This window comes from Rhinoderma darwinii, chromosome 3 (genome assembly GCF_050947455.1).
Source record: "Rhinoderma darwinii isolate aRhiDar2 chromosome 3, aRhiDar2.hap1, whole genome shotgun sequence".
NCBI lineage: Eukaryota > Metazoa > Chordata > Amphibia > Anura > Rhinodermatidae > Rhinoderma > Rhinoderma darwinii.
The window spans coordinates 248421128-248443747 of NC_134689.1; the positions used below are offsets into that span (position 1 = coordinate 248421128).

General features: G+C 46.8%; 1 protein-coding gene across 1 annotated transcript in view; it reads right to left on the reverse strand.

The window, feature by feature from the left end:
- LOC142750423 (uncharacterized) overlaps nt 1-22620 on the reverse strand; it is a 44277-nt gene that overhangs the window by 16925 nt on the left and 4732 nt on the right. The window contains exons 2-3 of the mRNA XM_075859425.1: nt 15318-15483; nt 13423-13572 (exon numbers count right to left, since the gene is read on the reverse strand). Coding sequence (XP_075715540.1) covers nt 13423-13572; nt 15318-15483 — 316 coding nt within the window. The remainder of the gene's footprint in view (nt 1-13422; nt 13573-15317; nt 15484-22620) is intronic.

The window sequence follows — 22620 nt, forward strand, 5'->3', positions numbered from 1 at the left end:
GTTAGGAATCCTGAGGGTAGGGGGGAGCCGCAGCTTGTAGGATACCGGGTTGATCTGTAGCAGGATTTCGAAGGGGCCAAGGAACCTAGAAGCAAATTTGCACGACGGCACCTTCAGCCGGATATTCCTAGAAGACAGCCAGACTTTAGTCCCTGGAAGGAACTGCGGAGGCGCCCGTCTTCTTGTATCTGCCTTTCTCTTCATGCGGTCCACCTGTAAAGGATCTGCCAGACACAGCTTCTGTGTCGACGCCCGTGGGTAATCAGTCTGCACCTGCTCCTACAGTGAAGGAAATAAGTATTTGATCCTTGCTGATTTTGTAAGTTTGCCCACTGTCAAAGACATGAACAGTCTAGAATTTTTAGGCTAGGTTAATTTTACCAGTGAGAGATAGATTATATATATATATATATATAAAAAAAAAAAAGAAAATCACATTATCAAAATTATATATATTTATTTGCATTGTGCACAGAGAAATAAGTATTTGATCCCCTACCAACCATTAAGAGTTCAGCCTCCTCCAGACCAGTTACACGCTACAAATCAACTTGGTGCCTGCATTAAATACAGCTGTCTTAAATGGTCACCTGTATAAAAGACTCCTGTCCACAGACTCAATTAATCAGTCTGACTCTAACCTCTACAACATGGGCAAGACCAAAGAGCTTTCTAAGGGTATGTTCACACGGCCAAATTTCAGACGTATACGAGGCGTATTATGCCTCGTTTTACGTCTGAAAATACGGCTCCAATACGTCGGCAAACATCTGCCCATTCATTTGAATGGGTTTGCCGACGTACTGTGCAGACGACCTGTTATTTACGCGTCGTCGTTTGACAGCTGTCAAACGACGACTCGTAAAAATACAGCCTCGTCAAAAGAAGTGCAGGACACTTCTTTCAGACGTTTTGGGAGCTGTTTTCTCATAGACTCCAATGAAAACAGCTCCAAAAACGGACGTAAAAAACGCCGCGAAAACGGCGCGAAAAACGCCGCGAAAAATGCGAGTTGGTAAAAAAAACGTCTGAAAAGCAGGGTCTGTTTTCCCTTGAAAACAGCTCTGGATTTTCAGACGTTTTGGTTGACTACGTGTGAACATACCCTAAGGATGTCAGGGACAAGATCATAGACCTGCACAAGGCTGGAATGGGCTACAAAACCATAAGTAAGACGCTGGGTGAGAAGGAGACAACTGTTGGTGCAATAGTAAGAAAATGGAAGACATACAAAATGACTGTCAATCGACATCGATCTGGGGCTCCATGCAAAATCTCAACTCGTGGGGTATCCTTGATCCTGATGAAGATGAGAGCTCAGCCGAAAACTACACGGGGGGAACTTGTTAATGATCTCAAGGCAGCTGGGACCACAGTCACCAAGAAAACCATTGGTAACACATTACGCCGTAATGGATTAAAATCCTGCAGTGCCCGCAAGGTCCCCCTGCTCAAGAAGGCACATGTACAGGCCCTTCTGAAGTTTGCAAATGAACATCTGGATGATTCTGAGAGTGATTGGGAGAAGGTGCTGTGGTCAGATGAGACTAAAATTGAGCTCTTTGGCATTAACTCAACTCGCCGTTTTTGGAGGAAGAGAAATGCTGCCTATGACCCAAAGAACACCGTCCCCACTGTCAAGCATGGAGGTGGAAACATTATGTTTTGGGGGTGTTTCTCTGCTAAGGGCACAGGACTACTTCACTGCATCAATGGGAGAATGGATGGAGCCATGTACCGTCAAATCCTGAGTGACAACCTCCTTCCCTCCACCAGGACATTAAAAATGGCTCGTGGCTGGGTCTTCCAGCACGACGATGACCCGAAACATACAGCCAAGGCAACAAAGGAGTGGCTCAAAAAGAAGCACATTAAGGTCATGGAGTGGCCTAGCCAATCTCCAGACCTTAATCCCATCGAAAACTTATGGAGGGAGCTGAAGATCCCAGTTGCCATGCGACAGCCTCGAAATCTTAATGATTTACAGATGATCTGCAAAGAGGAGTGGGCCAAAATTCCATCTAACGTGTGCAAACCTCATCATCAACTACTAAAAACGTCTGACTGCTGTGCTTGCCAACAAGGGTTTTGCCACCAAGTATTAAGTCTTGTTTGCCAAAGGGATCAAATACTTATTTCTCTGTGCACAATGCAAATAAATATATATAATTTTGACAATGTGGTTTTCTTTTTTTTTTTAAATATAATCTATCTCTCACTGGTAAAATTAACCTAGCCTAAAAATTCTAGACTGTTCATGTCTTTGACAGTGGGCAAACTTACAAAATCAGCAAGGGATCAAATACTTATTTCCTTCACTGTATGTCTGTGAGACTGACTCCATCTTCCACCACTCAGGATGGCAAGCTTAGGAGTGGGAGAGCCTATCACAGTCTGACCAGACGGAGCTAGCTCCCACCCACTGTCTATTTATACCTGCCTTTCCTGTTCCTCCTTTGCCTGTGATTCTGCTCTGCTTGTTTCCTGGCTCTGCTGCTGCTGCTTGAACTACTGATCCTCTGCTTGTTATTGACCTTGGCTTACTGACCACTCTCCTGCTCAGCGTTTTGTACCTCGTGCACTCCTGTTTTGACTCGGCTCGTTCACTACACTCGTTGCTCACGGTGTCTCCGTGGGCAGCTGCCCCGTTTCCCTTAGCTTCTGTGTACCCTTGTCTGTTTGTCTGTCGTGCACTTACTGAGCGTAGGGACCGTCGCCCAGTTGTACCCCGTTGCCTAGGACGGGTCGTTGCAAGTAGGCAGGGACTGAGTGGCGGGTAGATTAGGGCTCACCTGTCTGTCTCCCTACCCCGTCATTACACCACCGCCAACAGGATAAAAGATTGGGTCTTTTGCCATATCAGTAGAAAGTCCCTGAAGGTTGAATCGGCTGCAGGCACCTGGGACATTGTAGAAACAGGAAGAGGTATACGAGGATGTTGGCCGTAGACGATGAAGAATGGACTGGAAGTGGTCGACTCACTGGTGTGGTTGTTATAGGAGAACTCTGCCCACGGGAGCAACTGCACCCAATCATCATGGTGCCTGGAAACAAAGTGACGTACACCGCATTCCAAATTATTACGCAAATGTTATTTTTCGCTGATTTTCCTAAATAGTCGATGCAAATGACAGTCAGTATAATCTTCAAGCCATCAACCATTGGAGTATAATGCAAATTTTATTGAACAAATCTCCTAATGATAACAGATTTTTTTTAGAAGTAAAAAACTCAAAATGCACTGTTTCAAATTATTATGCACAACAGAGATCAAAACATTTTAAAGGGTGTAAAGAGAACTAAAATGGTAATTTGTTGAATTTGCAGCATCAGGAGGTCATATTTACAGAAATCAAAAGCTCTTTCAATAAAAAAAAACGTAGCAGGCCAAGTTACATGTTAACATAGGACCCCTTCTTTGATATCACTTTCACAATTCTTGCATCCATTGAATTTGTGAGTATTTGGACAGTTTCTGCTTGAATATCTTTGCAGGATGTCAGAATAGCCTCCCAGAGCTTCTGTTTTGATGTGAACTGCCTCCACCACTCAGGATGGCAAGCTTAGGAGTGGGAGAGCCTATCACAGTCTGACCAGACGGAGCTAGCTCCCGCCCACTGTCTATTTATACCTGCCTTTCCTGTTCCTCCTTTGCCTGTGATTCTGCTCTGCTTGTTTCCTGGCTCTGCTGCTTGAACTACTGATCCTCTGCTTGTTATTGACCTTGGCTTACTGACCACTCTCCTGCTCAGCGTTTTGTACCTCGTGCACTCCTGGTACAAAACCTGGTGAATGGTCTACCGTTGCCTGATCCGATCATGCTCATCACTGAGCCGTTGACACTACGGGTCGGAGCTCTTCACTCAGAACAGATCACCTTCCTGGTACTACCTAAGGCTATCAATCCTATCCTGCTGGGTCTGCCATGGCTCCATCTACACGCCCGACACTCGACTGGAATTCTGGAGAGGTTCTTCAACGGGGTTCCAGATGCCACAGCCATTGCCTGTCACAAGTCCGTCCTGTTGTGCCCCCTCTGCCTCAGTCACTCTCCGATCTACCTTCTCAGTATGCCAGTTTTGCGGATGTCTTTTGCAAACGAGAGGCTGAGACGTTGCCTCCACATCGGAATTATGACTGTCCCATTGGACTGGTTCCCAATGCTTCTCTTCCCCGTGGACGAGTATATCCTCTCTCCTTGCCAGAGACTTTATCGATGTCAGCCTATATCAAGGAGAACTTGGAAAGGGGTTTTATTCGAAAATCTTCCTCCCCGGCCAGGGCAGGCTTCTTCTTCGTTTAAAAGAGAGATGGATCTCTCCAACCCTGCATTGACTACCGTGGTCTCAATCAGATCACGGTCAAGAACAAATACCCGTTGCCACTCATATCCGAGCTATTTGATCGCATACGAGGAGCCAAAAATTTTTACAAGCTAGATCTGCGGGGGGCCTATAATCGAATCCGGATTCGTCGGGGTGACGAATGGAAGACGGCATTTAACACCCACGATGGGCACTACGAATAGCTAGTGATGCCCTTCGGCCTGTGTAACGCTCCCGCAGTATTTCAGGAGTTCGTTAATGATATCTTCCGAGATCTCCTCTATATGTGTGTTGTAGTTTATCTCGATAATATTCTAATTTTCTCCCCAGATCTGATGACCCATCGGAGGCATGTTCGTCAAGTTCTTCTGCGACTAAGAGAGAATCGCTTGTATGCCAAGTTAGAGAAATGCACCTTTGAAAAGAGGTCTTTGCCCTTCCTGGGCTATGTCATCTCGGATCAAGGCCTTAAGATGGACCCTGAGAAATTAAAGTCTGTCCTGGAATGGCCACGTCCTCAAGGCCTAAGGGGCATACAGCGGTTCCTGGGTTTCGCCAATTTCTACCGGCAGTTTATTCTGAACTTTTCTTCTCTGATGGCCCCCATCTCTACCCTTACCAAGAAGGGTGTGAACGCCAAGGTATGGACTCCAGAGGCAGAGTCCGCATTCATTAGCCTCAAGAAAGCCTTCACTTCGCTTCAATCCTCCATCACCCTGACGTATCTCGGCAGTTCTCACTAGAAGTGGACGCTTCCTCTGTTGGTGCAGGCGCACTTCTGTTCCAGAGGAGCTCCAAAGGAAAGGCAGTTATATGTGTCTACTATTCAAGACTGTTTTCTTCTGCTGAGCGCAATTACTCCATTGGAGATCGGGAGCTACTGGCTTTAAAATTGGCCCTGGAGGAGTGGAGACATCTTCTGGAGGGCGCTGCTCACCCCATCCTGATCTTCACCGACCACAAGAACCTCACCTACCTTCAGTCCGCTCAAAGACTGAATCCTCGTCAAGCCAGGTGGTCACTGTTCTTCACCCGTTTCCAATTTCTGCTCCACTACCGTCCCGCTGACAAGAATGTGAGGGCCGATGCCCTGTCTAGATCATTTGAGACGGAAGACATGGTGGAGTCCCTTCAGACGACAATCCTCTGCAGCTTAGAAATATCCCTCCGGGGAGAACTTTTGTTCGGTTGGCAGACAGAAAAAGAATTCTCCGCTGGGGACACAGTTCTAAACTAGATGGGCACGCCGGTGTCCATAAAACCCAAGACCTGATTGCTCGTCACTTTTGGTGGCCCACGCTACCTAAGGATGTTCTGGACTTTGTCTCTGCTTGCATGGTCTGTGCCTCTAATAAAGTGACTCACTCCAAGCCTGCCGGCCTGCTTCAACCTCTGCCTGTACCCAGTGCCCCCTGGCAGCACATCGCTATGGACTTCGTCACAGACCTTCCTATCTCAGCAGGATGCAACACCATCTGGGTTGTGGTGGACCGGTTCTCTAAGATGGCACATTTTATCCCGCTGACCGGCCTACCCTCTGCTCTCCGACTGGCGAGTCTCTTCATTCAGCACATCTTTCGCTTGCATGGCTTGCCTCTTCACATTGTCTCCGACCAGTTTACCTTTAAGTACTGGAGAGCCCTCTGTAAACTCCTGGATGTGAGTTTGGACTTTTCCTCTGCCTATCACCCCCAGTCCAATGGGCAAGTTGAGGGGATCAACCAGATCATGGAAAATTATCTCCGCCACTTCATCTCTTCGCAGCACGATAACTGGGTACAGCTTCTTCCATGGGCCGAGTTTTCTTACAACAACCACACAAGTGAGTCCACCACTTCCACTCCGTTTCACATTGTGTACAGTCAACACCCCAGAGTTCCTTTTCCTGTATCAACTTCATCTCAGGTACCCGCTGCTGACTCTGCATATGGGGACTTCCTGCAAATCTGGCAACAGACCCGGACCTCTATTTTGCTGGCGGTGGATCGCATGAAGCGAAAGGCAGATACCAAGAGAAGAGAGCCGCCTCAGTATCTTCCTGGGACTAAAGTCTGGCTGTCCTCTCGGAACATTCGCTTGAGGGTGCCTTCATACAAGTTTGCTCCCAGGTTCCTTGGTCCTTTCGAGATCCTGCAACAAATTAACCCTGTCTCCTATAAGCTGCAGCTGCCTCCTACCCTCAGAATCCCTAACTCCTTCCATGTTTCCCTCCTGAAACCAGTGGTTCTGAACCGCTACAGCAAGACTTCTAGTTCCACAGTTGCTCCCAGCGGTCCTTCTGATGTATTTGAGGTAAAGGAGATCCTGGACTGCAAAAGGGTAGGAGGAAGGACTTTCTATTTGGTGGACTGGAGAGGGTTTTGGTCCTGAGGAGAGGTCCTGGGAGCCAGAAGAGAACCTCAGCGCCCCTGCTCTTATTAAAAAGTTCCTCTCTCACTCTGGCCCCAAGAAGAGGGGGCGTAAGAGGGGGGATACTGTAGCGTCCATGGCCGCGGGCCGTCGGGTTTACTCACCTCCCGACGGCCCGCAGCCATGGATCTGTGAGCTGGTCTCCGTCTCCCTCCTAGGAGATGCCAGCGCTCACTTCCGCTCCGTCCGGCTGGGTCACGTAGGGTGCGCGCGCACCCTCGCGCCCGGCCTTAAATGGCCAGCGCGCGCAATTAGGAAATCATCATCACTATCAACTGCCACGATTTCCTGGTCTATAAGAAGGCCCCTGGCCTTCTAATCCTTGTCTGAGCGTTGTTAGTCTTTCCCAGTCTGTCTCGCAATGGTCCCTTAGTGTCTCACATTCCAGCTGTTACCCGTGCCCTTTTACCGTTCCTGTATTCCGTATTGTTCTAGTTCCTGTGCCTACCAGCGTTGGAGTGTCATCTGCCACGTCAAGTGTCTTCTGCCACGTCAAGTGTCTTCTGCCACGCCAAGTGTCATCTGCCACGCCAAGTGTCATCTGCCACGCCAAGTGTCTTCTGCTTCATCAGATACTGCCCGCCACATCTGGCGCCACCTGCCACACTTGCCTCCATCCGTACTGAAGCCACAGCCACCACCCGGACAATTTCAGGTACCCAAGCATTACTGTCTGCCATTGACTTCTGCATAGACTGTGACCTGGTCAGCTGCCTCCCCGCTACGGTGGAGCGGCCTAGTGGGTCCACATACCCTGTGTCCGTGACACTCATTATGCCTTTATCTGAACGAACCCGTCTGTGCTCTGAATTAGCCACAAATCTTTTTACAGTACGATGATCACGCTTAAGTTTTCTTGAAATATCCAATGTTTTCATAACTTGTCCAAGGTATTGCACTATTTCACGCTTTTCGGCAGCAGAGAGATCCTTTTTCTTTCCCATATTGCTTGAAACCTGTGGCCTGCTTAATAATGTGGAACGTCCTTCTTAAGTAGTTTTCCTTTGATTGGGCACACCGGGCAAACTAATAATCACAGGTGTCTGAGATTGATTACAATGATCCAAAGAGCCCTAAGACACAATACCATCCATCAGTTGAATTGAAAAACGAATAATGAAATGTTTATGACACTTAAATCCAATGTGCATAATAATTTGGAACACGGTGAAGATAGTTCTCCATGATCTGTTTAACTCTCTCGACTTGCCCATTTGACTGGGGATGATAGGCCGAAGAGAAGTCCAATTTTACACCGAGGAGGCCGCAGAGTGCTCTCCAAAACTTCGAGGTGAACTGGACCCCTCGGTCCGAGACAATATGCAGGGGCAAGCCGTGCAGACGGAAGATGTGCTGTATGAAGAGGTCAGCCAATCGCGTAGCAGACAGCAGGGCGGTCAAGGGAATGAAGTGAGACATTTTTGAAAATCGATCCACCACCACCCAGATCACACTGCAACTCGCAGAAGAAGGAAGATGCATGACAAAGTCCATAGCGACATGTTGCCACGGGGCAACGGGCACAGGCAGTGATTGGAGCAGGCCAGTAGGTCTGGAGTGAGCAACTTTATTTGCTGCGCATACTGTGCAAGAGGAGACAAAGTCCATAACATCTTTGAGTAGGGTGAGCCACCAGACCTGACGGGTGATTAGATCTTGGGTCTTACGAGCACCCGCGTGACCTGCCAGCTTAGAACTGTGACCCCAGCGAAGAATTCTTCCTCGGTCAGCCAGACGTACAAAAGTCCTACCCGGAGGAATGTCTCTAACTTGCAGGGGATTCACAGAGAAGATGCAGGATGGGTCAATAATATTCTGTGGAGATTCCATGGCGTCTTTGGTTTCAAAAGATCTAGACAAGGCATCGGCCCTCACATTCTTGTCGGCGAGTCGGTAGTGGAGTTCGAACCGGAACCGAGCAAAGAACAACGACCACCTGGCTTGACGAGGATTCAACCGCTGGGCCGTCTGTAGGTAGGTCAAATTCTTGTGATCCGCGAAGATCATGATAGAATGAACCGCGCCTTCCAGTAGATGTCTCCACTCCTGCAGAGCCAGCTTGATGGCCAGTAACTCCCGGTCCCCAATCGAGTAGTTGCGCTCTGCGGAAGAAAACAGCTTGGAATAGTAGCCACAAACCACAGCCTTGCCTTTCGATCTTTTCTGGAACAACAGTGCACCAGTACCCACCGAGGAAGCGTCCACCGCTAACGAAAACTGTAGGGATACATCTGGATGGTGCAGAATGGAGGCAGACGTGAAGGCTTTCTTTAAGGATTCAAATGCGGCTTCAGCCTCCGGAGTTCACATCTTGGCATTCATACCCTTCTTAGTGAGGGTGGAGATAGGAGCTGTCAAAGATGAGAAGTTGGGGATGAACAGTCGGTAGAAGTTGGCGAATCCTAGGAAGCGTTGTATGGCCCTTAAGCCTTGAGGGCGTGGCCACTCCAGGACAGCCTTTACCTTCTGAGGATCCATCTTGAGGCCCTGATCTGAGATAATATAGCCCAGGAAGGATAGAGACTTCTTCTCAAAAACACACTTCTCCAACTTGGCGTAAAGGCGATTCTAACATGACTTTGATGAGTTACTGGATCTGGGGAAAAAATCAAAATGTCATCGAGATACACCACAACACAAAATAAAGGAGATCACGAAAAATGTAATTGACAAATTCTTGAAATACTGCGGGGGCATTACACAGGCCGAAGGGCATAACTAAGTATTCGTAGTGCCCATCACGAGTATTAAAGGTAGTCTTCTATTCGTCAACTCGACGAATCCGAATCAGATTATAGGCCCCCCGCAGGTCCAGTTTAGAAAAAAAAATTACCCCCCTTATGTGATCAAACAGTTCAGAAATCAAAGGCAGAGGGTACCTGTTCTTCACCGTGATCTGGTTTAGGCCTCGGTAGTCAATGCAAGGTTGTAACGATCCATCTTTCTTTTTAACAAAGAAGAATCCCGCTCCGGCCGGGGATGAGGATTTACGAATGAAACCCCTCTCCAGGTTCTCCTTAATGTAGGCCGATATGGACTGGGTATCTGGCAGGGAGAGAGGGTACACTCTACCATGAGGAGGAGACGATTTAGGAACCAGGTCGATCGGACAGTCATATGTCCGGTGTGGCGGCAAGGTCTCGGCCTCCTTTTTATTGAAGACATCGCCGAACATGGAGAAACAGGGAGGCAAACCTGTCAAAGACTGAAGAGGAGCAGGTTGTGGCGACTGGATATGACCCAGACAGTGGTCAAGACACTTTGGGCCCCACTGGAGAACCTCTCCAGAGTTCCAATCCAGGACGGGGGCGTGCAGACGAAGCCAAGGCAAACCCAGCAGCATGGGGTTGACGGCCTTGGACAGGACGAACAGGGAGATGAGTTCAGCATGAAGGACTCCCACTTGGAGTCTCAATGGCTTGGTTACGGACACAACTGGGTCCAGCAATGGCAGTCCATCCACCGAGGCAACGATCAGCGGCCTTTCAAGCGGGATAGTAGGCAACTGTAGGAGATCCACAAGATCCTGGCAGACGAAGTTGGTTGCAGAGCCGGAGTCCAGATATGCGGAGACCTGATGGGACCTCTCGCCAGCAATGATGGTTACGGGAATGAATAGTTTGGAAGAGTGTTCTTGATTCAATGTGTTGACGCCCAGGGTTGTCTCTCCAACCAAACCTATGCGCTGGGGTTTATTGGCTTGTGAGGACACAGACGCACGACAAGGCCAGCGAGGCCGCAATATAAGCAAAGTCCAGAGGTGCGCCTGCGCTGTTTCTCCTGGACCGATCATTTTAGTCGGTCTACTTGCATCGGGACCTCGGGCAAAGCAATAGAAGCAGGCAAGAGGGGTTGCTGAAAGTTGGGCGCCAGTCTAGGGCGCCGACGCTCCTGACGAACCTCGTGAGATCTTTCCCTCAGCCTTATGTCTACCCGAGTGGCAAGCAGAATCAAGTCGTCCACGGCAGAAGGCAGGTCTCGAGCAGCCAGTTCATCCTTGATCTCGGACGACAGGCCATGCCAATAGGATGCCACAAAGGCCTCATTGTTCCAGGATAGCTCTCCTGCCAGAGTCCGGAACTGGATCGTATACTCGCCCACGGAGGTGTCCTCTTGGCGAAGGTTGAAGATGGCAGTGGCTGCCGATGAGACTCACCCAGGCTCCTCAAAAACAGTTCGGAATATTCGCACGAACACCTGGAAATCTCGGGTCTCGGATCCCTGACGTTCCCATATAAGATTAGCCCATGCCAGGGCCTTGCCAGTCAGGAGGGAGATGATGAATGCGATCTTGGCTCCATCTGACGGAAATGCTCGAGAGTGCAGGGTAAAATGAATGTCGCATTGGTTCGGAAACCCCCGACAAGCACTGGCGTCTCCATCGAACCGAGAGGGCAATGGTAGCGAGAACCGAGGATCCGTACAGGAACTGCCAGGAGGAGTAACAGGAGGATCGGCTTGAAGGACTTGCATAGAGGCAGGAAGAGAAGCAACTAGTGTACCTAGCTGCTGCGCCATAGAGTCCACTGCCACGAGGAGCTGATCCTGCCTAGCTCGGAGATCCAGCAGATCCGCCTGAATGGCTTGGGAGTGTGCCATGCCCTTGAATTGACCAGCAGAGTCCATGGCCAGAGCGTACTGTCACGATGCGGGGTGTAGACCCACTGGGCCGTACCGCGTAGCGGGATGGCAGCTGGCCAAACAGATAAGTATAGAGTTCAATTAGTTCAGCAAGGGTACCTGAGGCAATCGTAGGCAGTAGCGAGGCAGGCACGTCCAGGACCAGGCGGCGGGCAGTCGTCAGGTGAGGCGTAGCAGATCAAGTGTAGACTATAGCACAACACGGTAATAGCACAGCACGGCAATAGTTATATTTATTGAACTAGCCTCCACTTTTAACAAAACTAGAGCGCAATTGGATCGCTGGAAACATATTCCCTTGTCCTTTTTGGGCAGATGTCATTTTTCCTAGATGCTATAATTTCCTAGACTTCTATACCCTTTACAGGCATTACCAATCTTACTGAAACATGTAGACATCATGAGTATCAATTCCGCCCTCTCTAAATGTATATTGTGGAGGGATACATTTCCCGAACTTTGGAGGACACAATTTGATCAGCCTATTCAGACATGTTGTGAACTGGCTTCATGACACCAGCCAAATGTTTAAATCTGTTTCTGGAATCAGATTTTTATGATCCTTGGGATTTGAAGATTCTGTTGCATACCAGATTTGCTAAGCTCCCACCTCAAATCAGATCCTCGGTTCTCATGAATACTATAGTAACCTGGAAGGAAGTATGTAAAATATTTAAACTATATTTCTCTTTTTGTTCTCCAAGCATATGCCGATATGGCATCACCCTGGACATTCATTAAACCTAGGTGTGAGATTTGCCAGAGTCTGGAGGGAAAATGGACTTCTCAGGGAAGGGACATAATGCACATTGAAAAGAGGCGCTGGCTGACTCATGTAGAGATTAAACATAAATTCTCCTTTGGCAGATGAACACTTTTTGCAGATTCTACAGTTACACTCCTATAAATCACCATCCCTCAAAATAGATCAGGAAGCGGTGACGCACTTGTTAGATGATAGTATAGGACCCACAAGATCACTCTGTCTTACCTTTACAATGCCCTTAGAAACCGTTTTCTTAAACTAGACAACAATTTGTTATTTAAGCCTTGGTTAAAGTGGATGAACGATCAAGACATAGCTTCAATAATGTTACAGGGTTGGGACACGGTCTGCAAGTACATTATCAATGAACGATGAAGGGAAACCTACTTCATACTCATGCATTCAAAACTTTACAATATTAATATTTTACCTTTCTCAAATTTTCCTGATCAAAGTACAGTATGCTGGAAATGTCAGACTGCTCTCAGCAACCTATGGCATGGGGTTTGGGGTTGTGCCTAGTCTGAATTATATTAGCGACAGTTTTCAAGATATCTTTTCACTATATGGCCCGTGGAGATTCTGTTTACACCGCAGGCTATGCTGTTTTATCAGCTTAGACCCCCAGAGAATGCACCTCCGTGTTGTCTTGATAGTGGCCCTCTAATGTCTTTTTACCAAATGGTTACAACAAGGAATGCCTGAAATGGATATGATTGTTACGCAATTCAAAGTTCTTTTGCGTTTTGACCGTATAGATATTGAGAGACATAAGCCAAAACTGAAAGTGGAAAACTTTTATTGAGCCACATTGTAACACTCAGGAAATTAACGATTTGGTCGGCCCCTTTAGGTAGATGGCATGGTATGGATGGGAAGATTGAGGAGATTATGGCTTCAAGTCAAAAAGGTCGATGGGATGGCGGGTATGTTAATTATGTCAATGTAACATATATGGAGGTACGGAAATGATGCATATGTAACCCCCCTTTCCCCCAGTCTTGGGTACCGGGGATGTTCCCTAAGTATTTTGGGTGACTGAGTCTCGGGAGACGGAGTTGGTTTAGAAATGTTATTTTGGTATTCAGCTAATGGGGATAACTGGAGATGTACAACTAACTGTCAATATGCTTTTGTTCTTAAGCTATGAATGTGGCAATTTTGTATTTGTCTATTAATTGAAAATTACTAAAAATACGTTTAAAAAAAACATGAAGCTATATGTTATTATTGGCAAAGTCTAAGTTACTTCTACTATGGTATACAGTATATCAAATGTACCTGTGCACTGGCCACATTTTGCTTTGTTTGTCCATTTGGGTTATCGCCACCTTTGTTGTTTTTCGGAAGTCCTGCTTTATGCTGAGAAACAGATTTTTCTATCTTTGAATTTGGTTGCTGAATGTTGTCATACTTGTTATTTTCAGAAAACTGTAGAATGAATTATGAATTACCTTTTATAATGTTTTTTTTTTTTTTTAAAGTGTTAACAAATTGACTTATTTAATATGATAAGAAAATATACAACATCTAGCCACAAATAAGAATATAAATAATGAATCTATTACTTTTGAAGTTGACTTCTCTCCAAGGACTACTGAAAAAAACTAATGTTACTTATCTGGTAGAACATATTAGTCTTGTTCTCCAGGAAATAATTTTCACTAAAGAACTTATTTAAAGAGGCTCTGTCACCAGATTTTGCAACCCCTATCTCCTATTGCAGCAGATCGGCGCTGCAATGTAGATAAGAGTAATGTTTTGTTTTTTTAAAAACGAGCATTTTTGGCCAAGTTATGACCATTTTTATATTTATGTAAATGAGGCTTTCTAAAGTACAACTGGGCTGGGTTCACACGACCTATTTTCAGACGTAAACGAGGAGTATTATGCCTTGTTTTACGTCTGAAAATAGGGCTACAATACGTCGGCAAACATCTGCCCATTCATTTGAATGGGTTTGCCGACGTACTGTGCAGACGACCTGTCATTTACGCGTCGTCGTTTGACAGCTGTCAAACGACGACGCGTAAAATGACTGCCTCGTCAAAGAAGTGCAGGACACTTCTTTGCAACGTAATTTGAGCCGTTCTTCATTGAAGTCAATGAAGAGCAGCTCAAGATTTCCGAGCGTCAAAGATGCCTCGCATAATGCGAGGAGGAGCTTTTATGCCTGAAACGACGCAGCTGTTTTCTCCTGAAAACAGTCTGTCTTTTCAGACGTAAAAGACAGTTCTCGTGTGCACATACCCTATCTGTGCAACATCTGGGTTTTTTGCAGCTTAGCCCCATTCAAGTGAATGGAGCTTAGCTACAATATCAGACATAGCACTATGTCTGGTAAAAGTCGAAGGAACCTCGGTCTCCATTAAGCCCAAAGGCCCCTTAGTTCTAATGATCAGTAATGGTCCCAGCACAGTATAGATGGTCAATACATGCATTCAAAATACTTGCTGGTGCTGTAACAATAATAGGGGTACGATACTGTGTTTATGATATCTTTGAGTCTTTTGAAGAACCAATGCTCCTCAGCTCACATTATTCATAGTAAATACTGACCTCTCTGAAATCAAAAATTATATCTGCGCTTTTCACTGCCAGATCTATAGTCCATTGGTATTCTATAGCATTCTCTACATTGTTAGAGTAGGAAAGAGAAGTCAATCAGGTTAAGTGGCTTGAATATACAGTGTCCCTACAAAAAGATAATGTTTTTGATAGTTTTCCTTTAACGTGTACCTCCAGTTATATAGGAAAATGGTTATAGTGCAGGACTTTGCAAAATAATAGTTTTTCTATACAGATGTAGTCAAGTTTATCTTGACTGATAACTTGCTGCAGCGTGAAATTATACAACAAAAGCCATTTAAAAAGTCAATTCAAAGTTTCTTATCACTCTGTATTTAATGCGTTAAAAGTCAAGTTAAAGATAGCTTCATCTGTATATTTATATTATCCTATACAGATGCTAAAGAGCAGGATGGACCGGCCACGTTTCGTGCTGTGGGCTGCTCATAACTGCATTTGGAGGCAGAGTGTCCAAGCAACTTTGTCTTCTTCTGCTGAGTTATGAGTTTATAGACCTATAAAAGTATATAGAAAGATGATTATTTTGCAAAGCCCTACACTATAACCATTTTCTGTATGACTGGATGTATGCTTAAGTCATACCATACCTTAATATAAGACAGCGACAGTTTCTCTCCAAAGGGCTCAATAGGTGTATTTTGGTAATAGGATATTAGATCAGGCAAACTACCATGGGAATAGGTATCCCCCGATACTAACAGTTCTCCATTTGACAACTGGTTGATAACAAAATGTCGGCATCTGTCTTTCCCCCTATAAAAAAAAAACCCAACAAAATATCAATGTAATCTGTTTTTACACTGTAGTTTCACATTCACACGTATTTCCTGCACATGCATTTCAAATTCTCCCAGATTCTCCATAGCAACAGAATACAGATTCCATGACAGATTTTTTATGACCCGTTTTGTACCGGATCCTGATTGCCCCACTGACTTATTTTACTACATAAAACAGCGCAGCATACAACAGTATTTTACGATCAAAAAACAATGGAAGCCTGACGATAAAGAGTTCAAGAAAGTATGAACAGAACTTAAAGCGTAGTTAAACTTTCGCAAAAAAAAAATATTTAAACTGCTATTATGTCCCTCTAATTTTTTTCACTTCAAAGTACCTTTTTTGCAGCTTTTTTTCTTGTGAAACCGTCTACATCTATATTTATTTTAAATTTATGCGGACTAGCCATTGCGTATTGAGGGGAAGAGGGCTTCCCTTCTCTCTATCAGTGCAGGATAAAGAGAAGGGACAACCCTTTCCCTAGTAAGAGTAAAAATAAATTCATACTTACCCGGCCGTTGTCTTGGTGACGCGTCCCCCTTTCGCCATCCAGCCCGACCTCCCTGGATGACGCGGCAGGCCATGTGACCGCTGCAGCCTGTGATTGGCTGCAGCCGTCACTTGGACTGAAACGTCATCCTGGGAGGCCGGACTGGAGGAAGAAGCAGGGAGTTCTCGGTAAGTATGAACTTCTATTTTTTTTTACAGGTTGATGTATATTGTGATCGGAAGTCACTGTCCAGGGTGCTGAAACATTTACTGCCGATCGCTTAACTCTTTCAGCACCCTGGACAGTGACTATTTACTGATGTCGCCTAGCAACGCTCCCGTAATTACGGTGCACACACGTAGTCACCCGTAATTACGGGTGCACACACGTAGTCACCCATAATTACGGGTGCACACACGTAGTCACCCGTAATTACGGGAGCCCCATTGACTTCCTCAGTCTGGCTGTAGACCTAGAAATACATAGGTCCAGCCAGAATGAAGAAATGTCATGTTAGTAAAACCAATACGCTCCGCAGCACACATAACATCTGCGGACTTTGAAGTCAATGGAGAAATTCCGCAATGAGTCCGCAACAAGTCTGCGTCACCTCCGCAACAACCATTGTATGCCGCGGACACCAAATTCCGCACCGCAGCCTATGCTCCGCAGCGGAGTTGTCCGCAACGTGTAAACGAACCCTACTAAAAAGCTGCAGAAGGCAATGGAGAAACGTGTACGCTGCGGATTTCCGCTGCGGACTGTCCGCAGCGGAATTCCAGAGCAATTCCGCCACGTCTGGTCATGCCCTTACCGTGTGTGATGTTAAGATTTGTCTGTATCTTTCATGGGCAGTGAACTCTGAGGTGATAACTACAATACTGTGAGCGTGCACTGAGCTATGCACAGCACAACACATTATATATAGAGATGTAAATATCTCTGCACACTCCAGGAGAAAGGAATCAGAGTTTTTCTATTTCACTTTTCCTGGCAAATGCAGGGAAGATAAGACAGGACGGCAGGGTGCTTGTGGGGGACGGAGCAGTCCTAGTCTTATCTGATGCTAATTAGCAGCTCAGATTACAGTGTCCTGAGACTCTTTGCTGAAGGGAAGGGGGAGAATCACCCAGGCACAGAGACCAGTGCGCGCAGAAAATTCATCCTAATGACGGGGAAGTAAGAGAACAGCAGTGCATGCAAGTCCATCACTGCAGCCTGATACAGCGCGGAGTGCGGCAGTGTGATTATCCTGGCTCCTCCTTAGTACAGCCCAGTCAGCGTTAGTGTGGCTTAGGGGCCCGGTCGCAAGTGTGACCGCTGCGACCCCTATAGCTACGCCACTAGACGCAGGTCTGGCGCCCCCACCCTGTCCCCTCTTCCGCCTGTCCACAGTACTGTAACCGGCAGTAGCAGAGCGCAGTGAGGAGAATGAAAGCTATGCTACTGTCCGGTCTATGGTATGTGTGTGAGGCGCTTCCGTAGCGGAAGTGCAGGTCTAGCGAGGGAGCCGCCGCTAGACCTGCGCTTCTGCTACAGAAGCACCACTCATACATACCATAGCCTGGACAGTATCAGAGCTTTCATTCTCCTCCCTACTGGTGACAGTACAGTGGACAGGTGAAAGAGGGGACAGGGAGGGGGCGCCAGACCTGCGCTTCTGCTACGGAAGCGCCTCTCACACATACTATAGTCCGTACAGCAGCAGAGCTGTCATTCCCCTCCCTGCGCTCTGCTGCTGTCGGTTACTCTATAAAGAACTGTATAGTACATAGAGGCAGAGAGACCTTCCTGACGTCACGATGGGGGCGTGCACATCTGACATCAGGATGGGGCCACCACCCACCCGTACTCATAGACAGCAGAATCCATACACTGATAACATTCTAACGGTGTACGGATTTCTGCTAGCAACAGGAGAAATACAAGAAATAAAATGTAGTAAAAAAGTGTCAGTGGCCATTTAAAACACATATAACAAAAAAATTAGCCCATATTCATTAATAAAGTATATTACAAAATCTATATATGTTACGCATGCTGCTAGAAAATAAAAAGTTGATCGAATGTTTAGTTACGCTTTAAAGTGACATTCTCATAGTTCGTAAAATAGAACATACTGTACCAGGGCCATTAAATCTTTCACTCTGGTCCCTCACCCTCAAATGCAGATTTTTAAAGTGCTCTCTACACTATAGCTCCTTAACACTATAGGTAATAACAAATACTGCTGCATGTTTCTGGGGTGTTCAACAGAAGTTGCCAAAATGGCGTTCCCTTCCCTGACATCACTTCCTGCTCTGCATCTATTTACTGAAGCTGCACCTCGCAGACTTCCTGCTATGCCCACCACTGCATTAACTCTACACATAATACTGGTAATACTGAGGGTTCTCTGCTCCATTTCAGTTACTTCCCCCCTTCTTTCTGGTGTAAATGCAGGAGGCAGCAGCTAATATACACTTCATCCCCATTCTGTCTCTGCTATGTAACAGATGCTGTGTTACAAATTCCCATATATATTGTTTTAGGGCCCCGAGTTCCACTGAATATGGAGCGCCTCTCCTGTGGAACAACACCATATGATTCCTGGAACAGTTGTTTTTGTTCTAACATAGGTGCTTCTGCATTCACTCTTGAAGAGCGAATAGATGCAATCGGAATCTGAGGTGTTCTAAACCCCCTGTCTGATCAGAGGTTAATGCTGCTTCTCTGTCTTTTCCCCATACTTTACACTGCAGTTTGAAATAGGCTTATTATGAACTACAGGCATTCTGAAGGATAAATGACACATGTAAATATAGGTCAAATTATTCTCAGTAAAGGGCTTACCTGTAATACTGTGTGCGTATAAATTATTATATATCTTTTAATTGTTAATATATGTCCAGTGCTTTCCTGAATATACTAAATATATTCTAGGAATGCAATCGCTCTGTTTTGGTGCCAAATTTGCTAACTGTTCGTAAAGGTACAGGGTGGAGGAGACCTCATCTCTTGTCAGTAGGTGTTCTCTCCTGCATCGCTGTGACACTGTCTAATAACAGCGGACAGGCCTCACAGTGATGCAGAACACCTGCAGTAGATCTCGCAAAATCGGCAGGTTTTTCTGAATCGCTATGAGGCTGTCCGCTGTGATTGGACAGTGTCATAGCGATGCAGAAGACAACGCCTACTGAGGAAAGATGAGGTCTCCTCTTCTCTGTACCTTTACTCACAATTAACATATCTGGCGACAGAAACGGTGCAGGGGCCATAGCTGGACAACGGAGAGGCAAAAAAAAAAAAGAGAAAATGTTACAGCGTTGGAATTGGGAGGATGCCAGGAATAAGGGAAGTTATATAGATTAAAAAAAATAATAATAAATAATAGGTCCTCTTAAATTGCTCATACATGAACCACTTTTCATAATTACTTTTTCCCCAAAATATACGTGTCGAGTTTGATTCACAGTGGGGTTTTCCATACAGGCAATATGCAGAGAATGCAGTCTCACTCATGCCCTGGTGCCAAAGTGGCCAAAGTGCCACATAAGTGAACAGCTGCATTATGATGCACAATAATGAAGTAGACAGATCTATCTTACTATACAAATGAACACTTTAATTGTATAATATGTATAGATCGTACATTGCAGACAATCAGGGCTGGCCTAGGGGTGTGCGACCCATGCCATTGGACAGGGCGCATCACTCCAGAAGGTGGAAGGGGGTGCTGCTCTGGCTCCATTCCCGTGCTTGTTTCAGAAGTGCCCGGGCCCGCCGACGCTGTGACCAGGGATTCCACTCCAGGAGAAGCCCTTGGTCTGGATAGAGCGCTTGATGTCTCTGTCCATATATGGACAGTGACGTCAGGGGCTTCTCCTGGAGTGGAATCCTCGGTGGGGATTTCGCTTCAGGAGTTGCCCCTGATGTCACTGTCCATATATGGACAGAGACATCAATTGCTCCGTCCTGGAGTGGAATTCCCGGCCACAGGGGGATTCCGCTCCTTCAGGGAGCTACAGTGGTGCTATCTACAACGGGGCTGAGTGGCACTACTTATAAGGATGTGTCTGGCACTACCTACAATGGGGCTGTGTGGCACTACCTACAGGGGGGTGTGTGGCACTACCTACAAGGGGGATGTGTGGCACTACTTACATGGGGGCTGTGTGGCACTACCTTCAATGGGGCTGTATGGCACTACCTACAAGGGGGCGGGCTGATGGTCATTTTATTGTGTGTGGGGGGCTGATGGTCATTGTACTGTGAGTGGCGGGCTAGTTTCCACCACTGACCTCCAATTGAAATTAATAGGAGGCAGAAAATACCTGCGGTGCTCATTTGGAGTGCTCTTTTGCCTGCGTCTCTTGCATTAGCTTCAACGGCTTAAAAAATATGCAAAAAAGAATTATCAAATAACTGTAATGACGGGGGTAGGGAAACGGACAAGTGAGCCCTAATCTACCCGCCACTCTGTCCCTGCCTACTTGCAACGACCCGCCCTAGGCGACGGGGTACAACTGGGCGGCGGTCCCTACGCTCAGTAAGTGCAAGAGACGAACAGACAAGGGAACACAAAGCAAAGGGAAATGGGGCAGTTGCCCACGGCAACACCGTGAGCAACAAGAGTGGTGAACGAGCCGAGTCAAACCAGGAGTGCACGAGGTACCAAACGCAGAGCAGGAGAGTAGTCAGAAAGCCAAGGTCAGTATGGAGCAGGATCAAATAGTCAGAAGCTGTAGCTGGGCCAGGAAACCACACGAGAAGAATCACAAGCAAAGGAGGAACAGGAAAGGCAGGTATAAATAGACAGAGGGCGGGAGCTAGCTCCGTCTGGCCAGGCTGCGATAGGCTCTCCCACTCCTAAGCCTGCCATCCTGAGTAGTGGAAGCTGGAGTCAGTCTCAGAGACATAGACTCAGGTGCAGACTGATTACCTATGGGCGTATACACAGAAGTTGTGCCTGGCAGATCCTTTACAGTACCCCCCCTTTTATGAGGGGCCACCGGACCCTTTCTAAGTGGACCTGGTTTATTGGGGAAACCAAGGTGGAACCTCCTGAGCAATACCCCAGCGTGAACATCCCGGGCGGGTACCCAAGTCCTCTCCTCAGGCCCGTATCCTCTCCAATGGACCAGGTACTGGAGGGAGCCTTGGACCATCTTGCTGTCCACAATCTTGGCCACCTCGAATTCCACCCCCTCAGGGGTGAGAACGGGAACAGGAGGTTTCCTTGAGGGAGCCAAGGACGGGGAACAGCGTTTAAGGAGGGAGGCATGAAACACGTCGTGTATTCGAAAAGATGGGGGCAACTCCAGTCGGAAGGAGACAGGATTGAGGACTTCAATGACCTTATACGGCCCAATAAACCGGGGAGCAAACTTCTTGGACGGGACCTTAAGGTGCAAGTTCCTAGACGATAACCACACCAGATCCATAAACAAGGGGTTAGCAGAACGTCTTCTATCAGCCTGAGTTTTTTGTACGCTCTGGGACGCCTCTAGGTTCTTCTGAACCTGGGCCCAGACTGTGCACAGTTCCCGATGAACGACCTCTACCTCTGGATTGTTGGAACTACCAGGTGAGACGGAGGAGAACCGTGGATTAAACCCAAAATTACAGAAAAAGGGGGAGACCCCTGACGAGTTACTGACCCGGTTATTAAGGGAAAATTCGGCGAGGGGAATGAATGAGACCCAATCATATTGACAGTCAGAGATAAAACACCTTAAATATTGTTCTAGAGATTGACTAGTCCTCTCAGTTTGACCATTAGTTTCAGGATGGAAGGCAGAAAAGAAGGACAGATCAATCTCCAACTTTTTACAGAAGGCTCTCCAAAACAATGAAACAAATTGTACCCCTCTGTCCGAAACAATATTGACAGGGACCCCATGGAGACGCAGGATGTGTTTGACAAACAAGGTAGCTAACGTCTTGGCATTAGGTAGTTTCTTGAGGGGCACAAAGTGGCACATCTTACTGAAGCGGTCTACTACCACCCACGCCACCGACTTGCCTTGAGATGGAGGCAAATCGGTGATAAAATCCATGGAGATATGGGTCCAAGGTCTCGGGGGAATGGGCAAAGAACGTAGTAAGCCCGCTGGTTGGGACCGGGGAGTCTTGGACCTAGCACAAACCTCACAAGCAGCGACGTAGGCCTTAACGTCTTTAGGCAACCCAGGCCACCAATAGTTTCTGGCAATGAGGTGTTTGGTACCCAGGACGCCTGGATGACCAGATAGTGCGGAGTCATGATTTTCCCTAAGTACCCTTAGCCGGTATTGCAGGGGAACAAACAGCTTGTCCTCAGGAAGGTTCCCGGGAGCTGAACCTTGATCAGCCGCAATTTCAGAGACTAAATCAGAATCAATAGAAGAAATGATTATACCAGGAGGCAAAATACAAGCAGGATCTTCCTCCGAAGGAGGGCTGGCAATGAAGCTACGCGACAGTGCATCGGCCTTAATATTTTTAGACCCAGCCCTATAGGTAACCAAAAAGTTGAATCTGGTAAAAAATAGCGCCCATCGAGCTTGTCTCGGGTTTAGCCTCCGGGCAGATTCTAGGAAAACCAGATTCTTGTGGTCGGTAAGGACCGTTACCTGGTGCCTAGCCCCCTCCAGGAAGTG